At 39.3% G+C, this 12,614-nt stretch overlaps 1 protein-coding gene across 2 annotated transcripts in view; it reads left to right on the top strand.

The window, feature by feature from the left end:
• The window catches only part of LOC109480374 (brain-derived neurotrophic factor-like), a 42,376-nt gene extending 32,323 nt beyond the window's left edge, over window positions 1-10,053 (top strand). The window contains exons 1-3 of one of the 2 annotated variants that reach the window (XM_019782565.1): window positions 3,427-3,489; window positions 6,791-8,319; window positions 9,716-10,053. In XM_019782565.1, the coding sequence (XP_019638124.1) occupies window positions 3,481-3,489; window positions 6,791-7,924 (1,143 nt within the window). In that variant the 5' untranslated portion in view covers window positions 3,427-3,480 and the 3' untranslated portion in view covers window positions 7,925-8,319; window positions 9,716-10,053. Of the gene's footprint in view, window positions 1-3,426; window positions 3,490-6,790; window positions 8,320-9,715 lie in introns of those variants that run through there. The other variant, XM_019782566.1, reaches the window with a different exon arrangement.
• Window positions 10,054-12,614: the final 2,561 nt, after the last annotated feature.

Below are 12,614 nucleotides of genomic sequence, written 5' to 3'. Positions count from 1 at the left end.
TCTCTCTCTCTCTTTCTTTCTCTCTCTCTCTCTCTCTCTCTCTCTCTCTCTCTCTGGTATTATTACTTTGGCACAGATAAAAGGTTAATATCTTCCTGATATTGTTAACGTAATTAAATATCTTATTTTCTTCATTTTACTTGTAAAATGACTACGTAAATCAGCCTGACTTATATAGCATTACATTGGTACAGAAAAGCATTACATGGGTACAGCAAAGCAGTATAGCATTACATGGTACACGATTCTAATAGAAATCTCCAATTAATCGATGTAATATCTCTACGGTGTTTACAAGCGTATGTCTATTTATTAAATTCATATTTGTTTTTTGCTTAAGAAATTTAAAACACTGTGCTATCTATTGATCCATTATTTTACTCCATAGTTGTTAAATCAATTCGTTATATTAGTCGTTTTGTTCAGCTTAATTTGGTCTTTCACAAAGATGATGTCACGATGACTCATATTAAGTAACACAGTACAGGTAGTGTCTGTTGACGACATATTGAGTCTTAATGAAAGACAGTCCTTCAAGTCGTAACAGTTTACGGCAGAAGCAACACAGCAAGATACTGATACACAAGACAGTTAAAATGTTACATCTGGACCACCCAGGAAACAACGGTTACTATCATTGAAGGGCTCTTGTGTAGAGCGAAAGGATTTAGGAAGGATAAAAAGGAATTATCTTTTAAACTATTAATAAAGGCACCCAATGCAATTTCAGGGCGGCAAAACTGGACTTTCAAAGTCTGAATTTTCTTGTCATTCTTTTAATGTAGTAAGTTGAATCAATGCTATCTCATAGCATACTGCATACTGATATCTGTGAGGGTAAAATGCGATGTCATAGATGGGAAACGGTTGCTTGTTTTGTATCTTAGGCTTGTTCTAACAATTTATGGGCGGTACAAACAAATATTTATAAATAGAGACCCCTCACCCCTTTCAAATGCTTCGAGTATAAAATGATGACAACAATGTGCTAAGAAATGAATAAGTAAATGTTAATATCACACAAATTTCCTCTTCCATAATATTTTCGTTTTGTCGCCCTGCAATTGCATTGGAAAAGAGCAGATAGCGTCTCGTAAAGGCGTGTTTGGCCTTGTGTCACAATCGGAAACTCATGACATTTTGGGAAGTTCATTTACGTATTGTACAAAATTAAGATGCCTTTTTACAGAAAACTGGTGTCTTAGACCTTGTCGCAAGTTGTCGGCAGTTGGTTCTACGACGGCCTACGACAAATATGAGAATGCCGCGAGTTTTTTTCCCTTTGTATGTACTGTTAAAAATTATGAAATTTGGACTAAAATATTGATACGCAATTCATATTCACTAATGTTGAAGTGGCCAATTATGTTTTCAAGACCAAGTACAGGGAAACAATAGAATACCCATATATTATTGTTGAATATCATTTCCCAGAGGATTATATTACATATCAATTTCCTGTTCCTGTTATTTCTTCTCCACCCCGCCCTTCATTAAGCAAAGTGCAATTAACACACGTACACCGAAGATGAGAATGTCATACCTCTCAAATATCGCAACGTAACGTTGGATAAACTGTAATAAAAAACCATAAACAAACCCCAGCGTCTCAACAAGGGAGGTTATCTGTTTGATCTATCACAGATGCCTACCGGACCATTACCTCAAATCGTCTGGATCCGACCTCTGGGCGTCTACTGGGGACAAGTCATTCATCAAACCAGCGGTTCATACCTGAGTCACTTCCCATTGCCCTGACAATCGGCACTTGCCAACTTTTGGCAGAAATGACCGAGACCTTAGACATTCAAGCATTTTGTGAAGCACATACCACTAGTCCCGGTTGGATCAGGCATAGTTAGGGTTGAAAATAATTGGTCCTAAATGTCGTCTGTTTTCAATTCTGTGTTCTCTTGTTTTCTTTGCGTATTTCACACATGTATATGTGTCCATGTTTAGACTAGGTAGGGTACATCTACAGATCCACAGCATAAATGTAGACACCATATCTTTAATGACAAGAATTGCTCAGTTGCTACTGTTACAGTTCTTATTTCTTAATAAGTCAATATGTGAACATTCTACGTCTTCGTGCGCTGTGACAGAGACTCCTTCCGACAATGATCTGAAGACAGTGATTTCTAATCTCCAAGCAGATCTTTCGATGGGGGAAGGACAGTATCAAATTTGCCAATTTGGTTACAGGCTGGAAAATTTGATACTGTCTTCCCTTACCTAAAGATCTTCTTGGAGATTGTTTTCCATAATAAGGCAGCTTGATTTTGCCTAAAACATGCATGGTTATCTAAAGATTGATCGGTCTTACGACAATCGTACGACGAATACGTATGAGACCGGATCCAACAAGTACTCGTAAGACGTTTTCCACCAAAGCAAGCAAGCTTGTGAGCAATGGGCTCTTGATGAGCTGGAAACCTTTGAGTTAGATGCTAAAATTTACCTGTGATAATATGATCAAGTCGCTATCTTACATCTATTCCACTAGATAACTTGCAGAGTTTCTAAAGGTTCAATCGCAATAGGGCAAAATGTCATGGTTGATTTTGGAGGAAAATATTACTTTACACTGACCGAAAAACAGTGGTTTCAGGAATGCGATAAAACTCAGCAAAAATAGATTTATTATGCAGTTAATTATTTAAATGCGCATAGTAGTTTTGGTAAAAATCTGCACCATATATGTTTGCCAATATTTTCCTTTTCTAGAATAGAGCTACTTATTAAATCTCCAGCTTATTTGACAGACAGTCCGAGAAGTTATTAAGATCTAAAGAAAACGCACTACCGTAATTCTAGTCGTCTACATTGAGTTTATGCAGTAGTACAGTGACTGACGTATTCATATATAGTACTTAAGGACCAGTACATTTGCGTTAGTGCTAATAATATGTTCTTAACGACTCAGTTGACTTCCCATAGATAACAAGGGTTTAAACATCCCTTCTTCGACAGACACACCCAGATAATTTGTGCCCGTAACAATCCCCCAGGGGATCCTCGATAAGGTCTCTTCGGGAGACATGGCCACTCTTCCCGACGAGTCACTCAGGATGTCTCGGTGAGTCCCGTACGTACCCGAACATGAGTCATCTCGTGTTCTCGTATATCAACCTTGTCGAAGCCCATTAATAATACAAAGAATAGCGATGACATCGTCTACCGAACACCGCACGAATTACCTCCTCATTTGTATAAACGTCTACCCGGGGTAAGAGTGACGTGAGCCGAGCTTTTGTTCTGAGGTAGTTATTATGAGAGAGCAGGTCGACCGTACAGGTAGTCATTAGGGTGGTAGAGGTGAACTCTTTGAGTCGGAGAAAGACTAACCTCGCCGTAGGCTCCACACGTGGCGAGCCCACTCTCCACAAGTATTTTGGAGCCACTATCTTCACATACCTCGCCAAAGAAGCGTCCTTACAACGTGATCTACTTACTTGAGTGAGTTGGCTACCGGAAACTATGTTGAAGGTATTGTTTCACTATCTTCTACAGACTATCTTCATTCTTCGTATACTGTGCATTGTAAAGGCCGCCAGTGCTACCAGGCATTGGCTCCGTGTGTTGTTTACGCAAAGGTTACTACTTTTTATTAGCTGGCACGCCAAATATTCAGTAAACAACGTGCCGAGCTGTTTTTAAGACTCGTCCGCGTAGTTTAGACACCACGCGAGCAAGCCGTACCGTACGAGGAGAGGGGGAGGGGCGGTGGGCAGGTAACAACAACTTGTAACGCTGTCTTCTCGATTATTTCCGGGCTAGTTCTCCCGTAGTTTGACAGACTAGTAGGTTTGTGTCTTTCAGTGATAAAGAATTCATGTCCGGGTAAGAACACAGCATGTGGCTAGATCATGTTACGTCCGAGTTAACGTTAGATTATAGTCCTGACGTGAGACGTAATGTTACACTATGTCTGTCTCTGTTAGCTGTCAGGTACATGGAGCCACGGTCATGCATTTTTCATGAAGGCTACTCGTAAGGCTTATTGTTTGTACAAGAACGCCAAGGACTTTTTTCCAAGGCTTTCTTTCAAGGCAAAATATAGAATTTATAGTCAACATATTTCCCAAGAGGCAATATTTTTTGCTATTTTTATTGAATTGCATTTCAAAAGCGAGGTTGCATACATACACACGTTGTGAATCAACATTCTCTGTGACAATCCTTTTTTTTTACATTTGGCACTATTTTTATAGAGAGTCACTGCTACAGCTTTTGCATGCTTATTGTCACCGTTATACAGCTTTAACAAGGCTCAGTACACACACAGCTCTGTTCCTTTCCATGCCATATCAGTAGGACAGGAATCTCCTCTCACACACTAATGAATATTGACAGCTGACTGGCAGATTGCCAAATTGTCGTCTGCAGGTGTGTCAACCGTTACCAAACATAGCTCACAAGACTGGGGAATGTTTACTGCCACTTTAAAGGCATCCAGTGCAGGTTTTTTTTGGCTTGGAAACGCGATTTTTCAGTATTCTAGTCACTTATCTACATACTGAGTTGAAACCACACTATCCCAAAGTAAATTGACCCTCATGGAGCAAAAATGTCCAAAGTTCGGATGGAAAATGGTTACTGAAAAGGGCCCTGGGCTGATTTTTAGGGTACCACCCATAAAATGGAGGACTCATCTTGTGGCTTGTTTCTGCAGTTTTAAATAACTAAAGTATGACATACTGTTGGAAATGTGCTAATGTGAGGCGATTAGTTAATATCATAAAGATTGCCTTTTTCAGAATATTTCTAGTTTTGCTGCTCTGAAATCGCATTGGATGCCTTTAAAGGAACTGGACTTACAAAGTCCGTTTTCTTGTCATTGTTTCAATCAAGGACATTATACACTGTGTATAATGTCCTTGGTTGAAACAATCCTATCTCGTACCATAATGACATATGTAAGACAAAAATGCAATGTCACAGTTGCTTGTTTTGTATCATATGCTAGTAGCTATTTATGGGTGGTGCTCTAAAATTAAATAGACGCCACACGTGGCTTTTTTCATTGCTATTTCAAACGCGTCGAGTATGACATGATGACAAAATGCGCTACGAAATTGCAGTAAATATCAATACTAGAAAGATTTCCTCATCCAGTACATCTAACTTTGACCACCCTAGAATTGTATTGGGTGTTTAAAAGCCTTCAAGGCTTGTCTATCTCTATGTCTTTATCTCTTTGTCTATCTATCTTGTCTATACCGATGATAATCTTGATACTATCAATACATAACCTATATTATTAATCAATATTATTTATTAATAATATCTATTGATAATATATTAGTAATGATGAGTAATTATGCATCCTTCTATATATATACATACATGTATTTATGCATCACTCCCATATTATTTTGTAATAACCTCCAAACTTTTTATGGGGATAATTTAATATACATGGGTTCTGTTTAAAGTTAAAACTTTTGGTCCAACACAAAAAAATTCTCTCACCTAGAGCTTTCGACCAGTCACTCTGGTCTTCCTCAGTAGACTGACCCAGTGGAGCTTGTCACGTGGCTTCTTTGAAGTGTGACGTCGACACTGGGTCAAAGGTATCTGGTAGACGATGTCGACCCCCTTCGCGGTTCAATGTAGGGTGATGGGCCCAGATGTATATGGCTTCTTTCACCCCTCTCAAGAAATGGTATTGTTCAGTGTCTAAAATCCTAACAGTGTCAAGTGAAACAAAATGTTCGGGTGACTCTATGTGGATGTGAGAGAATTTGTTGTGTTGGACCAAAAGTTTTAACTTTAAACATGTAACTACCAACACAGATGAACTTTCATGATAATACCCCTGGGGTTCTGTAAATGTTGTCTTCATCCATACATGCGAATCACTGTGTGAGGTCTAAGACTTGTATAACCTTTCCGCCTAGGGCTATCCTACAAGTAACTAACAAAGGTACCAGTAGAAAACATTATTGTAGTCTTCAGCAACTATACAGAGTTGAATCGATCTTTTAGTTCTTTCTGTTGTTGTGGCTTCAATAACTACCATTGTTCCAGTCTATATCCATAAAAATATCTGTCAATCTATCGTTTAACTTTTATGTGTGTACACTGTATAGATACAGCAGAAAAATCCCAATTTTTCACGGTTTTCTTCGAGTATTTGGTCAACGTTGCATCAGAGCTTTGCCTGCCTCGCGCTGTTGCAGGCGATTTTTTTCTCCGACACAATATTAGGAAACTACAGACGGGATGTTAACCTTATATGCGCGAATATGACCTTACATGAGACTTTCTGCCGAAGTGCTATGCACAATACACTACTAGCTTCGCAAAGGTGTAGTGCATTCTGCCGACGTGCTTATACATGTAGATGCTTGTATATCGGCCCTCATTATAGTTGAGCAGAGAAAATAGCATGTATCATCTCTTAAACTGTTTTTACACGTGCGTGGTTTGAACTAGTGACCTTCTGAAAGAGAGCACTCTATCCTAGCCTCCTTTTCAGGCGTTCTCGAATCGGCCGTTTTTTTTGGGGGGGGGGTATTTTCTGATCAAACGTAGACCGCACGCAATAGAAGCTCCGACTGGCAACCCGGCACTGTTTGGCAGATAATGCACGATAACTCTTAAAGGAATGGTCACAGGTTCACGATTTTGGCAGGCAGGTTGTCTTTAGGGTGGCCATTGTCAAGGGGTTTCGTGGAGGGTTCCTACGTCACTGCAGTTGACCTTTTGTGTTTGTGTTTTTTCTTGTTATAACTCTGATAACTCGCCCGAACTCTAGTTGAAATTCTTTTCTCTTGTGTTTCAGGGTCTGATCAGATCGTGTATCGTGCCCCACATAGTGCTAGTCTTCATCTGCACCTCCTGCACAGCTCTACCTGCCGTCGTTCTAGACGGGAACCTGGACGACTTGAGAAAAAGGACTGAGATACGTGAGAGAAGAGGCGGTCTCCGTCAGCTCTTCGAGAACTATTCCCCTCGCGTGAGGGATAGCGTACTGTTGCCAGAGGATTCGATGGAGCCCAAAGTGGGGAGACCAACACCTCACAGAGTTGTCACCTTAGAAATGTTTAATTTCACAGACCTTGTGTCGTCACCGTTATTTATGTCCCCTCATTTGTCGTTCAGACGAAAGACATCACATCCTTCTCATGGACAAGACTTGAATCAGGAGGTTAGAAAAACGTTACAGGGTAGGGCGAGAAGCAAACGCATGGCAGGGCAAGAACAAAGTGTGTGTGACGAAATCCAGGAATATGCGGTCTTCAGCGAACCAGTAAAAGACCAGCTAACCGGTCAAAATGTCACTGTAATAGACGTCTTTAGTACTAGAGACTTAAATGACGGAGAGTATATACATCAGCTTTTCACGGAAACCAAATGCAACCTTAGCCATGAATCTGAGACATCAAAAGGGTGTAGAGGCATCGACAAGACTCATTGGACGTCGTCTTGTGTGGCCAAGAAATCGGTCGTTCCTGCTATTGTGGAATTGGCTAATGGGAAACTCCGACATGCGTCCATCCTCCTTAGTACTTCATGCAACTGCGCGTTGAAAAAGAAAGACTTTGTTAAGGAGGAGCCTACCATGTGTGATGTCTGGAAGCAAATGTTGACTACAGAGCAGGAAAAAGCAGAGGGGGAGGGGCAAGGGAGAGGGGAAGTAGGAGAGGCGGCAGGGGACAGCGTTGATGACAACAACGGGAGAAAAAGCGAGACCACTACCGCATCAGGCAGCGCAGAGGACGCCGAGGAAAGAAAAGAAAGAAGAAGACACCAAAGGCCAACGAGCAAAGAGAGTCGGAAGAGCAGAAGGAGGCGAAGAAGAAGACGACAGAGATCAAGGGAGAAAAGAATAAGACGTAGACAAGATCATCCTCCGACAGACTTAGCCTCCCCTGACACACAGACTAATAGAAGATCCAGACATGGTTCCAACTAGACTAGCGACCTCAGTTCGTAACACTTGTTGCCAAAGATTTTACTTCTTATTACCTGTCTCCTGAATAGTTATCTCTTTAATTGAATGGTTGAAGAGAGCGAGGTGAAAAGACCACTTTCAACAATCGTGTTGGATACTTAAGAACATGCAACTTTGTTGGGAAAGCTCCAACAGCCCACGTTGGTGTTGGCACTGGCTGCTACGATGTACAAAAGATACAAAGGAAAGAAAGACCTGAGGAGAATTTGAGGTCCTCATTCGGATTTGTGTTGATGGACCTCACCAGTACCCTACCTGCAATCCCGTACACCTGAGGATGTACCCTGTAGAGACAAGACATTGGGGGAAGAAGATACGTCGAGAGACAACTGTCCCACTGTAAAACATCAATTATGGTATGTCAATTCATTAATTGTTTTTTTGACAAGTAAATCTTAGTTAGTTCCCTTGAGAAGTAACTATTTCAAGAGCAAGGTCTGTATGATATCTATTCATAAATACCATTGTTTTCTAATGGCTATGGTAGATTTTAATTGCCATGAGAGTTATGGTCTCCAAAAGAATCATTTAACTTTGTGTTCTTTACTTTTGTGTAGGTGGATAAATTATTTAATTTGTCAGTAAAGATCAGACCTCCAGGTAATAAGATACACCAAACGACATTTCACTAAAGAGGTCTTTAGTGAACTCCAGTCGCTTCAGTAACTGTTATTTGGCGTATTTAATCCATGGCTTAGTTTTGTCATTCAACCAACGGGATTTCAAAAAGAAAAGAAGGTATGTATTGTAAAACTATAACCCCCGTAAAACTGTAATGCTATTTATAGAACAATGCTGACTGCGAATAAATACATTTGATACTTAAATTCCTCAGGGAGCCTGAAATGAATAGGTGTACTTTTATCTATTACTGTACGGTGTCCTCCTTTGACCCGGGAAACATTGTTAGGTCACAGGCATTTGGCATTGGGCCAGAATTCCAGGATCAAATGATTCATGATGTAAAAGATAACTATCCACCATTATAATAACCACTTTGAAAGAATTCATGTGCTACCTATACTTTCAGTGTCTGTTTAAGCTTATAAGTGAAAAGTTTTGACCTGTAAGACAATCAATACCAAAAAGCTAATCGGTATTTTTTTTATTGAAATGAAACGAAGTCAGTGGGAACTGGTGTGTTTTGTGTTTCAGTCACATATGCACCCAGTGCCATTATCGTCTGCATTGAAGTGTGTTATGACTCAAAATAAACGTCGAAAATGATAATAAGCAACGTTTCACATTAAGAAGGCAATTCAATGAGTAAAGTTTATCAGTCAATAGTCAACTAAGATAAATGAAGCAAACATCCGTTCTGGATATCCTGACTAGATTTTATCCTTTTTCTATTTGTACGTAAATGCAGTACTGTAATATATTAACATTAAGATAATTTTTTTAAGTTTGGAAGCAACCAGTAATTTCTATCACTGTATCAACTTAAATATAAACATGTTGTAGCATGATGTTGTCGACAATGTCGGCACAGGCAATGTGAAGAAAAGTAGTAGAGCCAACTAGAAAATTTACAATCCAATTAAGAGTGAGTCTTGGCACTCGTTAAAACTGTTGACGGCTGACTTGAAAGTCGATAGGTCGTTAAACACGACCAATTGTTCTTAAACGCTCTGCGCTATTTAGCGTATGAGACTGCAACATGTTTATATCCTGTATAGTTGTTTATAGTATGTCGAAAATCTGTATTTTTTGTAAAAAAAAATTTAATGTAGTTACTGTATCTTTACACAGGGTTGCAAGATTACAAGATGGTGCCCCGAGGTAGGGTCAAGGGTCAAACCGCCATGGGACATCTCATGAGTGCCCCAGCAGGGCGCCAGCAGGGCACAGCGGGTGTTGTCCGTCACCATGGAGACGTAAGCTGCCTAGGGGTGTCCCTAAGTCGGGTTTTGATGTGCGGCAACAACGCCTTTTTAAACACTAGACACTTTATTACAGATAGATGTTGAACAAATGTACGTGCCTATCTAGTTTGTATGTCAAAGGTGTTTAGTCTATACGATTTTCTAAAGACTCAAATCCTCCACAGTATAGATAGGTAAAGAAGTTCTTGTTATTGTCAAGAGGTACTCGGCAATAGCGCCAGTCGTGTTTGTAGTTGTGCAGTTTTAACGTTGGAGATGGGGCTGTGACATGATCTACTATGATCTCAGCCGTACTCTTTAAGAATGGCATTTCTTCTGGCTTCTATTTTTGTCTAGTCTTCCCCTTAAATACGTCGCCCCCAGGCTACACTTTACTCTGCCCTGCCAAGCCTCTGTCTGACACATGTTCACATCTACCCTGGTGCCAGCCTACCGTCAGTTCCCGAGATCTCCTCGGTACTGAGTGTGCTATCCGCCCGCCGAGATCTCTTAGCGCAACCGGTCAAATATGTTAGATTCACGTGAAATCAGAGTAATACTAAGCAGGATTAGATCAGGAAACCAGCTAGTATATAATTTCTGCAATGTGCTGTGGACTTAGCCTGGGTACCATCCGGATTTTCGCTACGCAACGCTGATTTTTTCGAGCGTTGCGTAGCGAAAATCCGGATGGTACCCAGGCTACTGTGGACTTACCTTATAGTTGTTTATAGTGGGGATGCCGCACATCCAATGCAACGTTAAGTATTCCCTAATATAAATGTGTAATATACGCAATGTACAGAAAACATTTGCAAACTACCTTGATGCAAAATATTAATTTAACATTTGAACGGAAAGAAATTTAACCAGGTCTCTACAAAGGAACTATTCTATATGATATATCAGGTTATTTCGTATCTCCATTTAGCATCTTTTTGGCCGGAAATAATTATCTGTAATTGCAAGTGAATTTGATTGATAGCTTTTGTTATCTATTCTCATTGTGTCATCACAGCTTCTATTATGACCAAGTAGTATTTCATATCAAATTACCTGACGCAGTCCGTCCACTTTTAGAAACTTCTGTTAGTTTTTTAGGTAATATCGTGAGATTTTTTAGGTTGTCGCCAATTTACTTATACATCTGGTTAAAAGGGCAAAAACTACTGTTATCACAATATGGTCGATTTATTTCATGTTATTCTGTCTTTTCAAAAAGCTAAAAAAACAAGATTGCATTCTTTCATCTCTTTTTGATATGAAAACTGTACAAAACATAAACATAAACTCATAAACTCCAATACAAAAAATGGCTAACAGTTTTATAGTTATATGGTTGTTTAATACATTTGGTACCCAAATGTGGTGATTATAATTTTGCATTTCTCAGTTTTCACTCGATTTTGGTGGGTACATTTTTTTTTTTTTTTGCTTTTCGCTACGGTATAAAATACAAAATCATAACGTATTTCATCAACAAAAGAGAATTGATAAACAAGGTCAGTCACGTTTGACCTTGCACATACATGTACTACCTCCCCCCCTCCCCACCCAAGGTGTCAAAGGTCAAATCCTAAATATGATTGATGAGAATTTAACTGGCACCTTTCAGAGACAACAATCTGGCGCGGTATTTCAACCCGCTGGCGTTAAAAAACATAACATGACTCAAGTCAATCTGTCACTATCTTATCTACTCTCATTATCGTACCCAGAGTACTTTGCCACAACAGTGATCTGGGTACGATACAGGTGAACGCATGCAAATGTATTGAACACATGCAAACGTATTGTAAACATCATTTTGCTTTATTCTTACTGAATGGTTCAAGCGTAACAAAATGATGTCTCTTACAAAGAAAATCTAATTCATAATAGTGTATAATTTGTTATCATTTTGTTATGGGATTTTTATGTCATTGTGTACCGGAAACGCAGACACCTGATAGCATATTTTTCCTATAGTGATAGCATATACACAAAGTTGAACAATAATTTTCAACTGTCAATAGATGTTACCTCTTGCCGCAAAGATATACAGTCATTTTTGTTGACTCACCAAGTTAACAATGCCTTGTATTATTATACCTTTATTTATTAATTTATCTGGTGTGATATTTATAGCAATGATTGCATCGTAAACCCAGGAGCTTGTCTAATTTATCATTCAAAGAAAAAGTGAGGCTACGTTGATAGAAAATGCATGACTCATCTGCAAAACGCACTGCGCCTGCGCGAAACCTGGACTTTTTCACGGTTTTCGTTGGATAATTGGTCAAAAATTCTTCAGAATATTGCCCGTTGAGTATGATATATTCTTCAACACAATATTTGAAAACTACAGACGGGATGTCATCATAGAAATACCCGAAAACGACCTGAAACGAGACATTTTGCACAATACACTACAGGTTTCAAGAAGGCGTAGTACTTTCTACTGACGTGCTATACAAAGTAGTTTGGTGCAATCAATTTAACAACACACACGTAGATATTGATTGGATCAACGATGGAGCTAACGCAATTGACAGTTATAAGGAAATTGTGGCGAAGTAAGGTTCTGGCACATAAAATTGTTACAAAGTCCAGTTATTTGGGGATTAGTTAGGTAGGCATAACAAACTAATGTTATAACACTTTTATCAACAAAGTGCAACCGCCATTTTTACTGTATAAGAGAGACATTGTTAAAGTTTTTTTTTCCATAGACACTCTGGCTTGGACTGTTTAATAGTATAAATTTCTTCTTGTTGAGGTAAAGTAAAAAGAGACAGTGTCATACC

Source organism: Branchiostoma belcheri, unplaced genomic scaffold, assembly GCF_001625305.1.
Source record: "Branchiostoma belcheri isolate BF01 breed outbred unplaced genomic scaffold, Haploidv18h27 scaffold50, whole genome shotgun sequence".
In the NCBI taxonomy this organism is placed as follows: domain Eukaryota; kingdom Metazoa; phylum Chordata; class Leptocardii; order Amphioxiformes; family Branchiostomatidae; genus Branchiostoma; species Branchiostoma belcheri.
The sequence above is the reverse complement of the archived record's forward strand: the minus strand, read 5'-3'. Positions and strand labels throughout refer to the sequence as shown.